The 20,746-nt window shown below is 51.5% G+C and overlaps 5 protein-coding genes across 5 annotated transcripts; 2 read left to right on the plus strand and 3 right to left on the minus strand.

Moving 5' to 3' along the window:
- Nucleotides 1–9,154: 9,154 nt before the first annotated feature.
- P884DRAFT_35134 (uncharacterized protein) lies at nt 9,155–10,317 on the minus strand. Its single transcript, XM_069445850.1, has 2 exons — nt 10,298–10,317; nt 9,155–10,008 (listed from the first exon to the last, which is right to left on the minus strand). Exon 2 carries the CDS (start codon nt 9,846–9,848, stop codon nt 9,360–9,362), a length of 489 nt encoding a protein of 162 aa, XP_069296638.1. The 5' UTR covers nt 9,849–10,008; nt 10,298–10,317; the 3' UTR covers nt 9,155–9,359.
- Nucleotides 10,318–14,049: 3,732 nt separating this feature from the next.
- P884DRAFT_278537 (Apc13p protein-domain-containing protein) lies at nt 14,050–14,476 on the plus strand (the record flags this gene model as incomplete). Its single annotated transcript, XM_069443194.1, has 2 exons — nt 14,050–14,052; nt 14,135–14,476. 2 exons carry the CDS (start codon nt 14,050–14,052, stop codon nt 14,474–14,476), a joined length of 345 nt encoding a protein of 114 aa, XP_069296639.1.
- Nucleotides 14,477–14,703: 227 nt separating this feature from the next.
- Nucleotides 14,704–15,803, minus strand: P884DRAFT_226123 (NO signaling/Golgi transport ligand-binding domain-containing protein). Its single transcript, XM_069439641.1, has 2 exons — nt 15,438–15,803; nt 14,704–15,339 (listed from the first exon to the last, which is right to left on the minus strand). The coding sequence occupies exons 1-2, from the start codon at nt 15,644–15,646 to the stop codon at nt 14,889–14,891; spliced, it is 660 nt and encodes a 219-aa protein (XP_069296640.1). The 5' UTR covers nt 15,647–15,803; the 3' UTR covers nt 14,704–14,888.
- Nucleotides 15,804–16,269: 466 nt separating this feature from the next.
- On the plus strand, nt 16,270–17,748 carry P884DRAFT_278539 (SGS domain-containing protein; the record flags this gene model as incomplete). Its single annotated transcript, XM_069443195.1, has 1 exon — nt 16,270–17,748. One exon carries the CDS (start codon nt 16,270–16,272, stop codon nt 17,746–17,748), a length of 1,479 nt encoding a protein of 492 aa, XP_069296641.1.
- Nucleotides 17,749–18,063: 315 nt separating this feature from the next.
- Nucleotides 18,064–20,054, minus strand: P884DRAFT_226128 (glycosyltransferase family 21 protein). The gene is made up of 2 exons (XM_069439642.1): nt 19,663–20,054; nt 18,064–19,600 (listed from the first exon to the last, which is right to left on the minus strand). Exons 1-2 carry the CDS (start codon nt 19,770–19,772, stop codon nt 18,106–18,108), a joined length of 1,605 nt encoding a protein of 534 aa, XP_069296642.1. The 5' UTR covers nt 19,773–20,054; the 3' UTR covers nt 18,064–18,105.
- Nucleotides 20,055–20,746: the final 692 nt, after the last annotated feature.

Raw genomic sequence — 20,746 nt, forward strand, 5'->3', positions numbered from 1 at the left:
CGTAAGAACGACCTCGACAAATGTAGGCTTTATAACGTTTTATATAAGCAATTATTTTATAGACAAGGCCTTATAACACGTACTAAGAGCAAGGTATAACGATAAAACCGTTCTTAGTAATGTTCTAAGTAAGGGAAGTATAGTAATATATAGAATACGACTTCCGTTTCTCTATCGGCATTTTATCAATATAGTAACTATAATATGGAAATAGGAAGAATATAGTACTTATAAGTAAGGGTTATTAGCACTATTTGAAATGGCCTAAGAGGGCTTTTAGGTCAAAAGCCTCGAAGGAGGGGCATCGTATCACAGATAAGTATATAGACGGCCTAGTAGGCTATAGCCAGGACGCGGGACATTCCGACAGCTAATCACTTGACGGGCCAATCAGAAGATTATCACCGCCAAGACTAAGGTCTTCACCGGTGATAATAATATGTTACTGTCGATAACGCGAAATCACGGAGTAAAAGGAGAACTAGTACTAGTAATAACTATTGAAGAGGGATAGATAACTATATATATATATAGCTAGCTAGTTACTTGTTATAGTGGACTCTAGGAGTTTACTAGTGATAGTAACCCCTATAATTATAGTACTTATACCAAGTATCGCTAACTACTATAAGAGACAACTCTAGTATTATTATAAACCCTTTAGCTTTACCGAATCCTTTAGACGACCTATACGCTTATCTTGCTTAACCTACCTTCGTCTAAACCCTTTTAGAAGAAGTCTAAGTTGGGTTTGTCATACGACATCTATAAGTAGGGTGATATTAGTTAGTTCCTTAGGATTAGGGTGATTTAAAACCGACCTATATATAAGATATAGTTAGTTTACGACTAATATATTAGAAAGGTAGTAAGAAGATACGAACTAGATACACCTAGTGTATATAAACTAACTCCTTTAAGCTATAAAGAACTAAAGAAGTTTAAAGGGAGCGCTACTAATATATAGATCAAAGAGTATCAGGAGCTCGTTAGATCAATCCTATACTATATAGTTATACTATATCTAGATGTCGGAAAACCTATATACCTACCGGAACTCTTGCATCTTTGCGAACACCCCACCAAAACACACGAAACTACCATCGCTAGAAAGCTCTCGAAAAACGCTATCTAACGGTACCGCTCTCAACCGCGCGCGAGCCGTTGCGGGTGCGCAACAGGCACCGTAGGCGTAGGAACCGGACCCGACCGTAACCCGACCAAACCTCGTACGACCGTCAAAATTTTCACCGTACAGACTACCTAGCGCCCCTAAACACAACGTCGATTTAAAGCCTACTACCAAGCCACTAAGTAGGGAGGCCTATAGCTTCGAGCCAATCAAAGGGGGGCCTACTATAGGCCCGCCCTACCCCAGATACCGAGGAACTAAGGGGTCTGGTCGCGTAACTAGTCGACCTTATACCAAGCCCTAAACGGGGCAAGGCATTAGACCTCGCCGATAGGCTCTTACTAAGCCTTATGACTACTATTATAGGCCCGGTTCCAAACGTATAGGAAATCGTAGCTAAGGAAGTTAGAAAGGGGCTTAAAGAGGCCCTTAAGGCTACCCCCCGCCCTACCTAGGCGTAGGTAGCCGCAGGGCCGTAACAGGGGTAACAGGCCCCTAAGGAGGCCTACCGTCGGCTAAGGCAGTGCCGTTACGGGCCTTATAGGAGGTTACAATACAGAACGCGAGCCTACGGGAGGACCTTAAAGCCCGAACCCCGGCTAAGATAGTCTAAGCAGTCAACAGAGCTTCTAACCGCTAGGGAGCCATCGCGGCTAGGAAGCTCCTAAGTAGGGATGTAGTAGTAGTCTTTAAGGATAAGGCTACCAAGGACTAGTATTCGGCTAACAAGCGATAGGTAGCTACGGCCTTCGGAGAGGAGGCTAGGGAGGTCGGCAGGGCCTATATAGTCCTAGCCAAAGGAATTCGGAAGGAAGAGCTATAGGGGGTTAATGAACAAGACTTCAAGGGGGCTATAGGCCTATACTCGATCGAAACGGTCAAATTCCAGCTGCCAAAGAGCCTACAAAGAAAGTAGGCTACGGTGCTCCTAGGCTTATAAGACCTCGAAGAGGCCTGGAAGGCCTATAACGAGGGCATAGTCTGGGATGCCTAGGTACTAGACTGCGAACCCTACTAGGATACTTTAGAGCCAAGGCAGTGCTATAGGTATTAGAGCTTCGGCTATACCTAACGGTACTGTTAGCGGCCGGCCCGTTGTGGCCGTTATAGTATAAAGGCCTACAGGGAGGGAGGGAAGACTAGGGAGGCCTAGTGCCCTACCCACTCTAACTAACTCCCTTATAGATATACGGCCTGTGGTAGCCCCTATATAGCCTGGTATAGGGGCTGCCCAAAGAAAGTTAAAGCCTAGGAGAGGGCTAGGGAGGCCTACCAGTATAGACCCCGGACCTTCTAACTACCAAAGTAACCACACCAGAAGGTAACCTTCGAGTTTAGTAGCCAACTAGAAGACGACGACCACTACCAAACCGGGGCCAAATGCCCCCGTAGAAGGCCTACTCTAGCCTAGCAGGCGGCTAGAAACGCCTTATCCGATGCCTGACAGACCTATATCTCCTTACTACGGCCTAGAGCCCCCTCCTAGGGGGCGATAGCTGTTAAGCCTACTACTACCGTACCCCTATCCTCCGCTCCGGCTACCTCAAATGTAAATTAAGATCCTCTAGTAGAACACCCAAGGCAATAAACAGGCCCTCGAGGTCCTACTAGAGGAGGCTAAATACGACCTATTAGCTATCTAGGAACCGTAGATCAACCGGTTTATAGGGTTAACATACTGCCCCTAGGCCTCGAAATACTACCTAGTTTACAAGCCTAAGGGCAAGGCGGCCATTCTAGTGGCTAAACGGTTCCTAGTTAGCTAGTAGGACTATTCGGCAGAGGAGAACTAGTACAAGGTAACCTTTCTAACCCTAGGAGAAAGGGGGTTTAAGCTCTAGTTAGTCTATAATAACAAGGGAAAGCAGGCCTTCTTACGAGGCCTATTAGCCTTACCCTGGCCAACCTACCTTCTAGTCCTTATAGGTAACTTTAACCTCTACCACCCGGTCTAGGACCTATTTAACAGGCTTAGCCTGGGGGCTAGGGACCTCCTTAGCCTTATAGACTAGTAAGACCTTAACCTACGAACGCTATATGGCTAGGTTACTAGGGCCCCCTAAGGGGACCAACGCGGCTAGCCTTCTATAATAGACCTACTCTAGGCCTCGGCTAGGCTAGAAGCAACCTATAGGGAGATCGCGGAACGTAAGAAGTCCGACTACTACCTATAGGCCCTAAACGTCTCCCTCTAGGGGACTAACGGGCCTATACCGGCTAGTAAAGGGTAGGATTAGAAGAGTCTAGACGAGGAGGTCGTACGGGCCGAGGTAGCCTACCTCCCGCTCCGGCTTAGCAGGTAGGCATCGGCCCCGGCCGGGCCCGTCTTCCAAGGCCCGGAGGAGCTTCTATAGGCCTTCGACAGGCTTATAGAGGCCCTCGAGGAGATAGCTACGGTCTTGGCTCTGGCAAAGAAGGCTAGCACAGGTAGCAAACGAGCTCGATGGTAGACAAAGGAGGTTTAGGAGGCCCGGAAGAGGGCTAAGGAGGTAGAGAGGGCCTATAGGGGCACCCCAAACCCCTATACGTAGGAGGCGCTTTGGCTAGCCCTATAGGACTAGGCTAAGACCATTACGGCCGCGAAGACCAAGAGCTAGAGAGCTACACTATAGGAGGTAACTAACCGGCCGGACCTACTATAGAGGCTAGAGCGGTAGGCGAGGCTATAAAGCTACCTACTAGTCGACCCTCTAAAGCTCCCGGCCTTCGAAGGAGGGCTTACGACCTACCAATAGAAGGCTAGGGCCCTAGCCGACAAGTTCTTTCCGAACCTGGAAGCGGACCTATCAGATATTAACGACCCGGATCTAAACGACCACTAGGAGCCGAAGTTCGAAATGAGCCAGGAGGTCATGGTAGGCGATATTAGGGTAGTACTAGCTAGAGCGGCCCCGTAGAAGGCCCCAGGGGAGGACCTCCTCCCTATAGGCCTCCTAAAGGCCTATAGGCGGCCGCTCTACCGGATACTAGCTATACTAGCCTTGGAGAGCTTATAGCTCGGCTATTTCCCGGCCTAGTTTAAAAGGGCCAAGATAGTAGTCCTCTACAAGCCCAGTAAACCCCTATAGGCCTACTTCACCCCGGGTAGCTATAGGCCCATAGCGCTCCTACCAACAATAGGCAAGGTACTAGAGGCTATAGTCGCCCGGAAGGTAACGGCCGTCATAGAGGCCTACGGGCTTCTCCCGGCCGAGCAGATAGGTAACCGGGAATATAGGTCTACCGAACTGGCTATTTAGCTTATTACGGCCTAAGTTTAGGAGGCTTGGAGGCACAAGGCGGCTACCTCCCTCCTATAGCTCAATATCTTAGGGGCTTTCGACACTATTAACCACACCCGGCTACTAACTACTTTATAGAGCTAGGGCTTCCTAAAGTGGTTAGTAATCTAGGTCAGAGAGTGGCTACGGGATAGGGTAGCTATCCTTCACTTCGATAGCTAGAAAACAGAGGATATAGTAATAAGGGCCGGGGTCCCCTAGGGGTTACCCCTCTCCCCTATACTATTTATCCTCTATATAGCCTCCCTTTACTAGGCTATTTGCCAGGCCAGCCCTACGGTCAGCTTGATAGGCTTTGCCGATGATACTAACCTTCTAGCCTTCGGGAGGACCGAGGAGGCCTGTAACGATCAGCTACGGAGGGCTTAGGAGGCCTACCTATAGTAGGCAAGGACCTAGGGTATAGCCTTTGCCCCGGAAAAGTGCGAACTTATCTACTTCAATAGGGGCCGGAAACAGTAGTCGCGACCGCTAGAGCTCCTATAGCCCGGAGGGGGTACTACCACTATAGCCCTATCGAAGTCGGCTAGATTCCTAGGGGTCTGGCTAGACTGGAGGCTATAGTAGGGCCCCTACTATGTAAAGGTAGTCAAGAAGCTAGAAACCTAGGAGTTTGCCCTAACCAGGCTTGCTATAAAGACCTAGGGCCCTAGCCTACTACGGGCCCGCGAGGTCTATACCAAGTATATCTATAGCGCCCTAGCTTATAGGGCCTCGAACTTCTATAAGCCTACCAAGCTAGGGGGTAAGCCGGAAGGCCTTACTAGGGAACTATTAAAGGCCTAATATAGGGCCCTTTGAGTAGTTACCAGGGCCTATAAGGCTACCCCTATCTGGTGCCTCAAGATAGAAGCCTAGGTACTACCCCTCGACCTCTATCTTAACAAGAGGCTAGCTAACTTCGAAGCCAAACTTAACTAGCCGCTCTTATAGACCGGGGCAGGTCTAGGGGCCTCCTAGGTCCCTATAAGGGCTATTATCTAATAAGCCTATAATAGGCTTAGCTAGAGGTTCCGGAAGGGAAGGGCTAGGGTAAGGGGCTAGGAGCTAAAGCCTATAGCCCTAGAGGTAGTAAGGTCGACAGTCTAGTAGTAGGTTTAGGAGGGCTATAGAGGGGGTTAACCCCCCCTATAGACCCTACGAAGAAGGCTACAGGCTACGGAACTAGCCGTGGTAGCCAGCTAGAGCAACCGTTAGAGGGCCGACCAAGCCGGTAGGAGGATATGGTATGTATCTAACAAGGACCCCCCGTGCCTGGTTTTTATAGGGGAGGGCTTATAAAGGCACTAGGGCCTAACGAAGGCCTAGAGCTCCTTACTAATATAGGCCCGTATAGGGGCTATTGGCCTCTATGACTTCCTTTTTAGGGTTTAAGTCCTAGGGGTTAGTACCCCCTACTATACCTATAGCTAGGGGAGGGAGACTGTAGAGCACCTAGTTATATAGTGCCTAAACCTACTAAGAAGCCGAACGTGGGAACCCTAGGAAATACGGTTGTAAAGGGACCTAGACCTCGTTTTATAGGGTATAGGGGCCTATAACTATCGTTTAGCAAGGAGGGTTCTATAGTAGCTGATAGACCTAGGGAGGCTCCTGGAATACTACCTTATAAGGAGGCTAGACCGGGAGGGAAGGCCTCTTTAGGGCTGTTCTAGCCACTTCTCCTTTTCTTTGTAGTGTATTAGCATTCCGGATCGGGCGTTAAAGGAGGGATAGAGGTTTTTATCTGGCCTATTAGGTATGGTTTCCTTTGTATATAATTAGAGAGGCTCTGGCATACTTATTAGCATAGCGGTATAGGATTAATAATAATAATAATATCTAGATGTCGTATGTGCCTATTTAGTACTATCCTAATACCTGACTAACCTAGGGCTAGACTACTTGTTAGAGGTGTAGCGAGTAGTAAGATATCTATTTAGGAGCTCTTACTTATTAATTTAGTATAGAGCTAAGTAAGCGCTAGATAGTCTAATACTTATAATTATAGGGGACGCTTCGTATATAGATGATCTAGATATATAGTATTCGTTATAAGGATATATCTTCTTCCTATTTGGCAGTCCTATTATATAGAAGGCATTATGCTAGGATACCATTATAACGTTAAGCACTAAAGCAGAACTTCTAACGCTCTCCCTTATGGCAAGAGAGGCTATAGCGCTTAAGAGGCTATTTACAGATATCGATCTTAAGCTTAGAGAACCCTAGAATATCTATTACGATAATTAGCAAACGATTAGACTAGTGATAGCTAAGAACGAATATATCAATACTCGCCTATAGTATATAGATATCTATAATATATAGTTACACTAGGAAATAGCAAAAGGAACGTTCAAAGTAGTATATCTACTAACTAATTAGATACTAGTAGATAGGCTTATAAAACGACTTAGCTAATAAGCTTTTAAGCGCTAGAGAGTACTCCTTAATCTTTAGGATGTTAGTTATAGGCTTACGTAACTAGGGGGTAGCAAATAAGTTAAATTTAAGAAAATAGACTAGGGCATATATATAAGTACCTAAGATACTATCTAGTACTCCACCTAGTACTCCTAAATATATCTATATAACCTTCTATTATTAGCTATTACTAGGATTAATAGCTTTGCCCTTGCCTTTATCCTTACCAGGCAATGATATAATACCTAACGCGTCATTAGAAACGCTAACTCAAGCCTTACAACCCTCCTTGATTTTGCTTAACTAATAGAAAATATTATATATAGAGTAGGCAATCTTTATAAAACGTACGAGTTTAGCCTTATCAAGCTCGTACTCCTCTGTATTATCCTTAACTTACTTAGAGGAAATACTAGCACATTTAAGGTCATTCCAGAGAACTATATATAACTTCTTAAGATCCTATGTATAACTATTAGCACTTCTGTCTTACCTATATATTAGGGGTAGAGGGTAGGATCTAGGGACTTATAGAAGCCTTAGTACCATCTAATAGAGCTTTCGTTAAATCCTTTACTAACCTAATATAAGAAATAGGATTATTCTAATTAATATAAGTATTATAAGAGCTATTAGATATATAAGTAATTAATATATATATTCTTATACTTATAGTAACTATAGGTATAGTAATAATAGTAAGAGCTAATACTAGAATAATTATAATATTTACTAAAGGAACATCCTATTAGAGCTAACCATATATATATTCTATAGGGCACCTTACAAAGCTTACTAGCTTTAATATTATTATATTTAGTTAGCCCGAACGATCTTAATATAACTAGTAGAGTGTTAAAAACTATAATAGAGTCGCTATTAAATCAATTAGAAGGAACTAAACCATACGAATTCGCTTAAAAACACTAGATCTACTAGGATTGCTAAAACACTACAAAATTAGTAATAGAACAAAGGAGTACTCATAGTATAGAAGCTTTAGCACACTTACGCTTTCGAGGCATTATAGGAGTAGAAGTCGACCTACTAGCTATCGTAATATTCACGATAGGCGTATCTAATAAGTCATCCGTTGATTCAAGCGTAGGAGGCGTCATCTTATTATTATTACGATTAAAACTAGTAATACTATCGCTACTACGGTTACGATGGCTATATTTAAACTATAGCTTCAAAGGAATCGCTCCACCATACTCGACTCTTTTAGACTTCCGAATACGGAAGGCAGGCCCCCTAAAGGAGCTATCGAGGTAAGAGCGACAAAGGATATAACACCAGGAATAGTATTACCACAAAGTGTAGTTAAACGACTACCGCGTTCAACTGGGGGGTGTGTCAGAAGCTGTGGAGCTTCTAAGCGTATTAGCCACGCGTTTGCCACAGCTGTATGAGGCTGTTCAACGCATTGGCCAGTCCCTTTGTCTATAAATACCACTCTTTTTGTCTCCTTTGTAGATAGTTTCAACAAGGCACTCTTTTCCTTCGTACAGCCACCCACTGTAGACTGCTTTCAATGCTCCCAGAAGCTCATCACTGCGTTCGGCAGTGAAGCATGTGTTACTGTGAAGCTTGGCCCAGTGAGATGGCAACGTTGCGGGCCCAGAGGATCGACCCGGCAGAGAGTCCCCCGGAGTCTCGCTGGCAAATATCACGTACCAAGCTCATCTGTCAATTTGAGCATGTCTCGGTGCTTGCATGTCTTGGATTGCAGTAGTCGCGCCAATGGGTTGCCAATGCTCGAACCTAAACCTCTCCACTGGTAGCGCGGCACCTGAGACACAACAACCTGCGCGTAGCAAAACGTCGGGACTACAAGGCGCGTAGAACCGAGGCGTGACAAGCCTGTCATCGCCTCAGAGTAAACAAGTTTGATTCTGTTGACACTGGCGACCTAGCACAGTTCTGTTGCGCCGTCACACAATCATGCATTCGAGTCCCGCAAACAAACCCCTCTACTATCTGCTATACTCTCAACGGATGTCCCGGAATCTCCCATCTCTGGCATGTGATTATTATGTAGCTATTGGACCTGAAGCTGCCTACCGCCCAGCTGCTGTTGTGTGGCGGCTCCGGATAACGAAATCAGAGTTTGTCCTCGTCATGTCATGAATGGAACCCGTAAACGCCTTGAAGATGCTCCGTAGACCAAGAAAAAAAGAGGGAAAAAAGAGGGGGAACACATTAGGAAACACAGGGCTGCGTGCCCCGGACATCGAGCGATGCAACAAACCGGCCGGTGTTGCGAAGGTATAGTTAGTGCTCCCGGGGAGCGCGAGAATGGTGCAGCGGGGGGGCGATCTTGTGTGCGTGTCCGGCGCACAAACAATGGGGCAGCGGTTTCGTATTGTTGTGTCGCAGAACGCAGTGTTCGAGGACATGGAAGGATAATGAACCGGAACTGACCGTGGAAGACAGGGCGCCCTCGAGGGGGAGGAGAAACCTCCCGCGATCGGTACAGAGGTGATCCGGACCTCAACCCCCCTTCGAGTCAGTGCCGCGCGGAGTGAAGCGGGGGCGGCTCAGTTGTTTTGCGTCTCACTGCGCCAGATGCCCGCGCCAAGCGGCTTGCTGACGCCGAAGCCCACGGACACCGCGATGCCGACAATGAACACGATGATGAGGATCTTGACGGCAATGCGGTTGCGCTTGCTCAGACTGGCCAGACAGTTGCAGCTCGTCCGCTTCTTCTTGGCTGCCTTGGCCTTCCGCTTCCAGTAGTCTTTGCCGGGCCAGACCTGGCAGTCGGTCCCTCCCTTGGTGCACTCGACCGACTTCCGCTTCGAGTCGTTTGTCGCAACCGGCAATGCCTCGACGTCGGTGTCGAACGGGTTTGCGCGGACCGTGGCGGGCGTTGAGATATCTGAGCGCCGTGGATATCGCGCCTCCTTCTCATCGAAAGCGGGGAATGGTTGGGAGAGCGTGTCTTGGGAGGGCTTGTGCTGGAGAGTGTTGGTTTCAATGGCCATGCCCGGCTGAGAAGCCGGGTCCTGCGCGGAGCCTGAAGCCATGGTGCCGAGAGATGGCGCGCTCACGCGTAGCGACGAACAGTGTAATCTCCGCGCCAGGAAGTAATTATATCAAAGCAATGGCCGTATGAGCAAAAGACCGATACGTCGGTCCAAAAGCAATGCCCTTTGAAAATGAGTCCTCTAAGATGGATTCGTAAACCTGCAACACCTGGAAGCGTCAGCCAATGTGTGGAACAAACGCCGCCAAAAATGACCATCGCCGTTGGTGTAGGGCAGGAACCATCGGACCAACCACTGACCACATGTACAATGGCTGTGCTTCGTGTTCCTGTGTGCCTTAAGAAATAACAGCGGACGTAGCCACGCGGTGGGCGCACGGCAAGCAGGTTTCAGACCAATCCGCGGTGGATGATGAATAGAAAGCTGGTGGGCTCGAAACCCCTTTCCAGAAGGAGTCGAGCAGACTCGGTGAGAAATGAACAACGGACAGCCGAACAGATTGAGCAATTAGTATATGTCAAAGGTTGCGGAAATCCGCACACTGCAGGTGCGAAAGACCCAAGCTGTTGTGACGATCGGCGCCTTCTGGTTCGGTCCCCCGAAAGAGATGGAGCGGTGAATCAGAGCGGCGGACTGATCGCAGAAGGAAGAACGCCTGGGTCACTGAGGAGTGAAAAAGGAAGAGGGAGCACAGTTTGACCCGGTACGTACCCTGGGAAATCAAGGTTGTGGAGGCCCAGACGCGCAGCCAATCCGCTCCAGAAACTGGGTTGAGAGCTGCATTAGCCGTGGCCCGCAGTTGGGCTCGTACCCACTTACCCCTGGAGCATGCAATGCGAAAGACGAGCTTAGTGTAGCGCGCGGTCCACTTTCTTTTCTCGGCTGCGCTGCGAGAGCTTGATTGGCTTGGCGAGCTGAGCCGGACGGAGCCCTCCTTTTGACAACAGCAAGAGCTTAACGAAGATCGCTGGGAGATCAACCAAGCTTGCGACGCGCCAGGGCGGCTCCTTGCAACCCGTTAGCTTGGGCCCAGTGAGGCCTTAGAATGATGCGCACATCAACATATCAGGCTGTGACGAGCGGCCACAGATAATACGCGGACCGCGATTGAACCCCACCGGACGGATGGCTTCCAACACAGCCCTGGGGGCCAGGCGGGCCAAGCGGGCCCAGCCTCCGGTCGCTTCTTTTTTGGCTGCTATACGGAATACTCCGTAACTTAATTAACGTTCCTTCTAAGCACGAGCCAAGATGGGATTGGCCACGAGTTTGGGCCGCCCATTGTCCCGGAATACTGGACTGATTTTTCGGCGGTGACACCTGACTGCTTAAGAGGCGCAAACAAGCCGTAATTCCTCCAACCTTAGCGACCAAATCTTGGACTCGACATCCTTATCGTGTAGGTGGCGAAGGATGCATTGTATCCGCCAACAACGGTGCTGCTGATAAACGCATATACCAAATGACCCTTCTGTGTGTATGAGCTTTACGGGAAATACTTATGTACGTACTAGTAAAGCACGGGTACAACACAACGCACAGTTATGTACGTAACAACATGGTATGCCATGCATGTAGCTCCATTGCGGCGCAACTCCAACTGAACCCCGCCTGCTAGTGCTGTTGTGCCAAGTGCAGACAAGCTGGGTGATTCCAGTCCTGTTCGGATCAATTCCGGCAGCTTGTTATGCCAAGCACCTCCATAGCTTAGTGTGTGCTAGGGGTGCTGTAAGACGCAGATCTGGTATGATTTGGCGGTCAGTTCAACGTGAGAGCAGTCTATGACCCGAACATCTGTCGACTGGGGCGAGGTACGGATAAGGGTACAAAACGAATCGCCATGTATCCTGAACTCTGTTGAGATTGCTAAGCTAGTTAACTAGTTGGATCGTCGCAAGTCGTCTCCCCGTAGCAGGCTTCCAAATGCTAGTGTAACTACTGGGCTCCCCGGCTCCATTTAGCCTCGCATCCACCAGCGGGGCCAAGGGATAGGTACTGAAGGAAGGGATGTATCTGCATGCTACGTATATATACAGTACATACATTTGTACGGGCACAGACATGCGTGAACCAAGCATACGGAGTAGGACTCTGTATAAAACCCTAATCCGACCGTTGCAGTGCGTTGCAGTGTTTTACTACTATGCGGTCCGTATAACGTTATATATAGGTAGGTAGTACTCTCAACTTGCCCTGCCATTGCCACCAAAACTGAAGGATTCTCCCCCCCTCCAGCCCCTTCGATCCCGCAGAGCCCCTCCGCCCCCTCACCATCAAATCTCATCTGGGAATAGTGAGTTACCAAGCAGCCCTGGCGGCTTCGTCTGTATGCTCGCGCTGTTCCTTTTTGGGTTCGGTTGGTTTTGTAGCGCTGCGGGGTTAGCCGTCGAGATCCCTGGCAGAAAGGGCGGGAAGCACCGCACACGAAAAGGCGCGCTAATTAACGAGCTTCACCTTTTTCGTGGCCCATTCGACTGAGAGCTAAGGTGCAACTCTTTGAAGCGCGGCGGGGGGTTACGCGCGGATTACGCAGTGGTGGCAAGATCTGAGCCAGGGGACTTCCAGAGCGTCTTGGCGCAATTTTTAGCGTCCTTTCTAAGTAGTAGCGTGTGCCTACCCCAATGCTAGATTAGAGCTCGGTATAGGAAGAGGCTGCAGGCGCGTTGAGGCCTCCGCGTCAGGAGTAAACGCTCCGCGCTCTCTAACTATGGACGATAGATGGGATTAAGGGACGAGCCCACGTATGGCTCGAAGCTACCATCATCTCTATTTCCCCGCTAAGCCTTTTTGTGTTTGGTTCTCGGCCAAGGCCGCCTTTGCCACCCTCGCACATTTTCAGGGGAGATCCGATGTTTGGCTGGCGCACGTTGACCTCAATCGGACGGTAACTACAGATACGGTAGCTACCGTGCAATGTACCAGTCGGAAGCTCCTAATACTTGGGTTCTTCCGATTTAGATAATAGCGCATGGACAACAAGCGGAAAACGTATCTCACAAAAAAAAGATTCTTAATCCGTTCAATCGTAAACTATGGTAATGATTGTGAAATTAAACAAAATCAGCACTGAGAGGGTACGTTACCTAGAGAACGGGGTGGAACATAGAGGCGTTCATGCTAGAATCGGAAGCGAGGATGAGAATAACTAGCTGGACCTAATAAATTACGGTAGTAAATCACTCAATTGCTCACAACAGCTCAGAGTGATGCCATTCTGAGATGCACTCTGGAGGCAAAGTGGTCCTCGCCCTGTTGACAAAGCTCTTCATAACATCTTATCAGACACGGATCGTCCTCTAGACGACACGCACATGCCGGCTGCTCCGACACGGGAATCTTTTCGCCAAAAAACATCAGGTTACCTGAGACGTGTGACATGGCGGGGCATGCTGGTCGATGCGAACCGTGTATTATCTATCCGCCTGAAATTGGAAAACTGGAGACGGATCCTGATCCGCATCTGGTTTTGGCAGAAAGGATCAGATATTACAGGTCAAAATCCGTGCCGCGGATAGCTTAAAGATACAAGTCCTGCCAATTGGACGGTCCTGAACTGGGCCAGGGATTGGAAGCATGGAACCGAAGAAGACCTAGAGTACGAGGAATAACATCCCTCGGTCCTCGAGAAGCGAGATCGGCGAGGTTTGCATTACGCCATCGAGCTGCTTCACAGTATTCTCTCCCTCTCTAGTCTCCAAACCTCGAGTGTTTAAGAGACGGAACTAAATCGGCAACCGGAGTGCAGAGTAAATACAATCGCAAAAACATATAACCTCATGGAAATCAGAGTTAAATAAGAACTTGAGCCCCGTCGTGATACGGAGATGGGAAAGGGCTGTTAGGCTGTTAGTTTCTGATATGATGCTAGCATTTCAGACAAAACGTCACTTAGTGTTTAACATTTTAGAAGTGAGAGAAATCGAAGAGAATCGCACACGTGGAGTAGGGATTGTGGGATTCGTCGTTGTGCTCTGAATTGAGACACTTGCAACGCCTCAATCCCGAACAACAAGCCACTAACGCCACAACATTTCCCCACAAAACCTTATTGATTTGTGCCAAGATGGAGGACGCTAACAGCTCGCGTCCCAGCGTATCAAGCCGCTCCCTGACGCCTCCACACTCGCGGATCCCACTGAGCTCAAGCACGAACTCCGTCCCAGCGACCTTCATCAGCGACGACTTTTCCAAGAACATCACTCCGCCTGACTCGTTCTCTCACGCGCCCATTGCCTCCACAATGGTAACCTATTTCCACAACACCGGATAAATACACCCCCCCCCTTTTTTTTTTCTCTCACGTACCGCGCTTACATCCTCCGCAGAATAAAGACGCCTGCTTCACGTACGTGCACATGCACCAGTCGCAGCACGCGGACCTGTTTGAGGAGTTCTGCAAGGACAAGCTGCCCAAGGACGACGTCTTCGTGCCTCCGGATCTGCAGCCCATCAACCCGGAGGAGGAAGACGACGTGGTGCCGGACCAGCACGCCGCCTACGGGGTCCAGAAGGCCACGCAGAAGGCGCGCGAGCCCGCCTGGAAGGACCTGGGGCTTTCCGAGCTGATGGCGCGTGGTCCCGCACAGGGCGTGCTGCCGAAGCGGCGACCCGGGGCAAAGCAGAGGGGCGGTGGGGGTGGGAGTCAGTACCAAGGCCTGCCGCGTTGAGAGAGAGAGAGAGAAAGAGAGAGAGGAGGCAGAGCGATCGGTTTGTTCTCGTCGTTTGTTTCTTCATTGGTGGGGTGCATCGTGCATTGCTAGGAGTTTGGTCAAGTAATATTTTTTTTTTTTTTTGTTTTTTTTCGGGTTTTCGGTGTCACTCGCAGTTAGGGACTTAGCATCATTGGGGGATCAAGGGACAAGGGCGCACTCTCTGTTAGGCGGGCTAGTCCGGGAATATTCATCATTGCCTTCTACTTCTGTCTCAATTTCCCTCTTGCAACATGATATCAATGGGCCATTTTAAAGTAACCAAAACCGAGCTTGCTCCCCCAAACCCCAAACGCCAAGGAATAGAATCATGCCCAGAACCACCCGAGTCTAATCAAGGTGTAATGCACTTGATCGCCGTCGTCCTCACTCAACCCTTCCCAATCAGCGCCTCCCTCTCCAGGACCTCGGGCTGGAACTTGACCAGAAACACCGTCTTCCCCGGCCACATCTCGCCCTCCTCCTTGCCGCCGACACTGTGCGCCGTGACGCGGGCGGGGAACATGGCGCCGTCGCACACGCCCTCGACGATGCCCGCGACGAACGCGGCGCAGTTGAGCTGGCTCATCTCGCGCGGCACGCTGATGTAGGCGTTGACGAGCGGCTCGTTGTCCACAATCATGTACTCGTCGGGCGCCGCCGGGTCCGAGCTCTTCTCGAGCCGGTCCGCCTGCCGCCCGAACAGGTGCGTCCACAGGTTGATCTTGATGAAGTGCAGCAGCGCGATGATGGTCAGCGGGCGCGTCTGGGACCGTGGCGGCTCGCGGGTCAGGAGGAGGTCGAGTAGCTTGAGGCCGATGGGGTGGCCTTGGAGGTTGAGGCTGGATGGCGTTTGAGTTTTGTTAGCTTTGCAGGAGCAAGAGGGGATGGGGATGGGCGAAAAAAAAAAGGGAGGGGGGACGCAGAGGGGTCGGCGTACCGCTTCTCGAGCTCCTGAATGCCTGTTACCCGCCGCTGTGCATAATTTACCATCTCAGAAAAGAGGTACGCGAAGCTCGCCTGGCTGAGCTCGGCGTTCTTGGTGCGGTTGAGCGGCCGGTGATAAATAGTCTTCCCATTGGACGGGTAGCGCAGGCCCGCCTGCTCTTTGCTGCTTGCGGTCTTGCCGGAGCCTACTAAATGCGACATTGCTGCTGCCGCTACTGTTGCTGCTGCAGCTGCTCAACCAGAGACCGCCAGTTCGAGTGGTGCCGTCGACCGTGCTACTCGGGGCTGATGTCGCGGAATGTAGCTTGGCGTTTTGGCAGGGAGAGACCTGAATGCCGGGCGGAAACACACGGTACCCACCTCCTTCCGCTAGAGTGCGCTGTGCGTTCACAAGGCCGAACGAAGAGGAGCAAGACTAGCCGGGCGTGGTAGCATGCTAGTTATCTAATTCGGGAAGGCGGTCAATGCCCCAGGCACACGGATGCTCAATGCTTATCCTTGAAGTCCAGCATGGAAGTGGCAGAAAGAGCTACCCCGCCTTCTGCTGATTTCCACCAACTTTCTACATACAGTACCTTTGATTAGCCCCAGCCAAAGTTGTTCGAGCTGTGACTGAGTATTATTCCGCTCCTGCCTCCGATTGGTAGAGAGCAAACTGCCCCATGAGGTCCTGATCTGCTCGAGTCTACAACATCTTGTGTTATCCATCAGTTGTTCAGCCGCTGAGCACTCTCCTCCGCACTTTTTGAATCGTGAGGTTATCGTCGGATAACCCCGCAGGATTCCGACCACCATTAGAACAACTTCCACAAGCGGAACGCACAATGTCGGCAACAACGTTCGGCCACAAGGGCATGGAAGCCGTCCAGAACAGGGACTTTGCAGGTGCCATACCACTGTTGGATAAGGCCCTCGAGTCCTCTAGTTCTCCTGCCTGGCTGCTTGCCCGAGCTCAGGCACACCAGCAACTGAAGAACTACGACGCCGCGCTCGACGATGCCGCGCTCGCATACCACATCGCAGCGGAGCGCGGCTCTGGAAATTCTCGGAAGCAGATGATCGAAGCGCAATATCGTCGTTCCGTCCTCTACTTCAAGCTCGGCCGTTACGCAGATGCCGACTGCTGCGCCAGGTGGGCCATGCTTCTGGCCGAGGGCCGTCCGGCGCGCGAGGATGACGGCGTCGAGAAGAATGTTGATGAGAATGGCAACTACACCGTGACCTACGAGGCCGCCGTGGCCGATAAGAAGGGCCAACCAGGCCAGGACAACAAGGCAACTTGGATTGCTGGGATTGCGGGCGGAAGCGAAGGGGGTTCGGCGGGCACCCCAAAGACGGGTTTTGAGAATGACTGGAAGAGGGCATATACTTGGAGGAGCCAGGTTCTTGGGGCCATGGAGAAGTTGCCGAATGACCACGCCGGTCGGAAAGTCAGTGTGAAGAAGATCCCGGACAGACCTCAGAAGAAGGCGGAGAAGAAGACGGAACAGAAGCCGGAGCCAGAAGTCGAGTTGGCGGATGATGCCATGGATGTTGATAAGGCCGAGCCCGCCGGGCCCGCCCCAGGAATCGTCCCCGACGAGAAGCTCAAGCTCAGGGTCGATTTCTATCAGTCCAACAACAACGTCACAGTTTCTCTGTTTGTGAAGGATGCCAATAAGGACGAGCTAGACGTCAAGTTCTCCGACAACTATATCCAGATCTCGCCGCTTCCTCGAGCAGCGGCTCCCTACGTGAAGCCCGGAGACCGCGAAGCCACGTCGACGATTATCCTCGGCGGACGAATCGATCCTTCCAAGTCTCGTTATGCCGTTACACCTCGGAAAATCGAGCTAGTCCTCCAGAAGGTGACACCCGGTGTCAAATGGGGTTCCTGGGGTCGGGAGGAGATCGGCCCCGCTTCGGAAGAACTCACTACCAGCGCTGGTCCGGGATCGACGACCGCTTCAGCCAACCAGCCGGAGAGCGCATCTCGGGCCTCAGTCTCTTCACCACCTGCTGCTCAGCCACCGACGACCGCCACTACCTCCGCCGCCCCAGCCTACCCCACGAGCAGCCGTTCGGGCCCTAAGAACTGGGATAAGCTGGGTGAAGCCGAGGCCGAGGACGATGTTGACAAGCAGGACGTCAACTACTTCTTTAAGCAGCTCTACAAGGGCGCGACGCCAGAGCAACAGCGGGCTATGATGAAGAGCTTCATCGAGAGCAACGGGACGGCGCTCAGCACCGATTGGAACGATGTCAAGGATCGCAAAGTCGAGACCGTCCCGCCCGAGGGCGTTGAGGCCAAGAAGTGGGAGTGAAGCCGGACTGTTGATCTTTCTCTTTTCTCCCTCTCATCACTTAACGGGGTTTCACATTTTAGGGGGAAAGGCGCTGGCTGCTGCTGTTTGCTGTATTTAATTGGGCTTGCATGGGGTTCGGGGGTCCTTTAAGGCGTTGTTGGAGAGAGAAATTACGAAGTCTATGCCTCTACCTTTTAGATGGACAATTTCAGAGGTTGCTAAGCGCGAAGTTCATATTTCCCGGAATGTGATAATGGTGGTGAGGAGTCATCCGACTCCGTGATGTGGCATGTTGGGAGATTGTCATGTACGCAGTATGCAAGTCTTTTAAAGAGCTACAATTATGGGTATATTACTAAGATCGCAGGGTCTAGCTTAGTCTATGCGGTGTTTACTACGAGAGTCGGGACGGCTGGCGTCCCCGGACGGCGCCGAAGGCGGGGCCCTTTGGCCCTCAATCTCCACGACGCTCATATCCATGCGGACCCTGAACTGCTTGCCTCTCCAGTTCACAGTCGTGCCCAGCAGCACCGCCCACGTCCAGATGGGCAAGGCGAGCGTCTCCCTTCCCAGCCAAGCCACCAACCACTCACGAAAGGGTCGCCGCGGGATGCCGCCTCTGCGGGCCGAGCCGAGCGCAAACCAGGGCGTGTTCGCGTCCACCTCGACGCTCTGCAGCCTGTGCAGCATGCTGCTGAACCAGCGATCGAGCGCCATCCACGCCGTGACCGTCGACGCCCAGATCACCGCCATGGCGCCCCACGTCCGGGGCACGCCGAGCCTCTCGTGGACCCACGGGAGCGTGGTTAGCGCGAACGACAGGTGCAGGGCGCAGAGGAACGGCTCGATGCCCGGCTCGACGAGCGTGGCGAGGAGGACGGTCCACTTGCGCACGCGCAGCCAGCGGACGCGGCGCGCCACGTAGGCCGCCACCGACATGCCCGACGTCGGCTGGATGGCGACCTCGCCGAAGACGAGGCCGTGGTTCCTGTAGGTGACGGCGGCGGCGTCCGGAGCGGGCGAGCGCCAGATCAGGTCGCCGATCAGGTGGTCTTCGCAGATGTAGGACGAGAAGAAGTCGAGCCCGCGGCCGCGCCCGGCGTCAGACGCGGAGAGGACCGGGTTGCGGGACGGGTCCGTCATGAAGTCGAGGTGCGACTTGCGGAACATGTTGCTCTTGCCGACGATGCAGGGGGCGACGCAGACGGTGTTGATGGCGCTGTAGAACTTGGCGTGGCTGGTCGACATGAACATCTCTTCGAGGCGACCGCCGTAGTCGAGCGGGCTTCTGGGCGCCTGAGGTAGGCTGGCGTCTTTCGGCAACAGGCTTTGCTGCTCTGCGGTTCTGGGTGTGTCAATGTCGACAACGAGCGGCAGTTGGTGCACGAACTTGTAGGGGGTTGTTCGCGTGCCGTTGGGCCCGAAGCCGCAGAGCTTGTCGACCATCCTCCCGGCAGAGCCGGTCCCAAGCCAGACATTGCAGTCCACTATCCATATGAGGTCGCCTTTTGCCTCGCGATAGGCACGGCTCATGTTGCGAATCTTAGGGTTCGGACCCAGGTTGTTGACATGGCCATCTGTGCCATGAAGCACGGGGTCATCCTCCTCGACCAGCACCTTCGCGTCGAACTCTGGAAAGTCTGACACCACTTTACGGAGGAGCGGATATGCCGGATCCTTTGTGGATGCGACACAGAGGTAGATAGTCAGCTTGGACCTCGGGTAGGCGAGCAGAAAGGTCGACGCGAGGCAATCGTAGAGACAAGGCTCGAGGCCCTTGACAGGCCTGATTATCGTGACGTGAGGTGCCTCTCCATCTCCTAGGGAAGGCGACACGGGTTTTGGACGCGGAGAAGAGTGACTACGGTAGCTGAAGCGGACAATGTCAGCAATTGGGAGCCGGTGCGTAGGGGTAGTAGTAGTGGCCCGTACAGCTGGGTGATCCCGATGGTCTGGACGAGGAAGACGGCACAGCTCCAGATCAAGCTGACCAAGGCTGCGCCTTGGACTGCTATGGACATCGGATCATTGCCAGCAGTCATCGCTGTTTGGGCGAGGGAAACAGGTCGCGGACCGGAAGGATCTGGCACGACGGAAAGTTCGGCGACGTGCGAGAAATAAGAAATAGGATTGACCGCAAATCCATGTGGGGCGCTGATGAGAGTCCAAGCACGCTGCGGCAAATTCGGAACGCAAATCGTGAATTAAGATTTTCTATTCCGATGGAACCGAATTCCCGAAAGGAAGACCCTCGGGAAGGTTACTAGCTTTCATCCACGAGGTGAAGAGGGGTCGAAATGGTGGGTTGGGTTCGCTCCGGGACGTTCTGCTGTTAAAGTTGGAGAAATGCACAGTCACCCGTCGCGCCCTTGACAAGAACCTTGGGGACGAGCCAGTTATGCTTGTGCCGTTTGCCGTTTTCGTTGCCCCACTTATCCCGCCGTTCTGGGAGCTGTGGAGGCAGTGCCTCAGTCATCAGGCCAAGCGAGAGATTTCTGCCGCTTCAAAAATCTGCGAAACCTGGATCACCCACTTTTCAAGCTTCTGGCAAGCTTTTGGAGCACAACCAGCAACACCTTCCAAATGTGAGCAGGATCCTTTGGACCACACCTCGGCCTTTTCCGCACCTCCAGCTGGCTTTCCCGGCACGCAGGACGGCCGGATTTTACCTTCTCTCAGCAAATGGGGGTGTTGCTCTCTCGAGTAAGTAGAGCTCTCCTCATCATGGTCTCTCGATGATATCTTTTGAGTCTCCGGCGGAAGCCTCATTGGCACGCTTTTTTCGATGGAAGCGATGCCATCAAGTGAGGGGCACGCACGGCCTCTGCGGTAGTATAAGCACATTGGCCAAAGTGGGATTGAGAGATGCCCCTCGTGTATCTCTCAAATTTGACGAAAGGCTCGCCACGCGCCCATGACTCCTCCTCCCTTCCTTCCCTCCCTCCCTCCCCACCACCCTAATTGCGATGATGACACCGAATACTGGTACTTAGAGCAATGTACTTCATTGTACGCT

Source organism: Thermothelomyces heterothallicus, assembly GCF_042370625.1.
Source record: "Thermothelomyces heterothallicus CBS 202.75 unplaced genomic scaffold P884_scaffold_15, whole genome shotgun sequence".
Lineage (NCBI taxonomy): Eukaryota > Fungi > Ascomycota > Sordariomycetes > Sordariales > Chaetomiaceae > Thermothelomyces > Thermothelomyces heterothallicus.

What these genes read in the sequence shown, in the direction of transcription:
- P884DRAFT_35134 (XM_069445850.1), bottom strand. Translation starts at nt 9,848, where the DNA reads ATGGCTTCAGGCTCCGCGCAGGACCCGGCTTCTCAGCCGGGCATGGCC.
- P884DRAFT_226123 (XM_069439641.1), bottom strand. Translation starts at nt 15,646, where the DNA reads ATGTCGCATTTAGTAGGCTCCGGCAAGACCGCAAGCAGCAAAGAGCAG. An exon ending in ATTCAGGAGCTCGAGAAGCG is followed by an intron (nt 15,340 to 15,437) that starts GTACGCCGACCC and finishes AACGCCATCCAG; the next exon opens with CCTCAACCTCCAAGGCCACC.
- P884DRAFT_226128 (XM_069439642.1), bottom strand. Translation starts at nt 19,772, where the DNA reads ATGACTGCTGGCAATGATCCGATGTCCATAGCAGTCCAAGGCGCAGCC. An exon ending in ACCATCGGGATCACCCAGCT is followed by an intron (nt 19,601 to 19,662) that starts GTACGGGCCACT and finishes TGTCCGCTTCAG; the next exon opens with CTACCGTAGTCACTCTTCTC.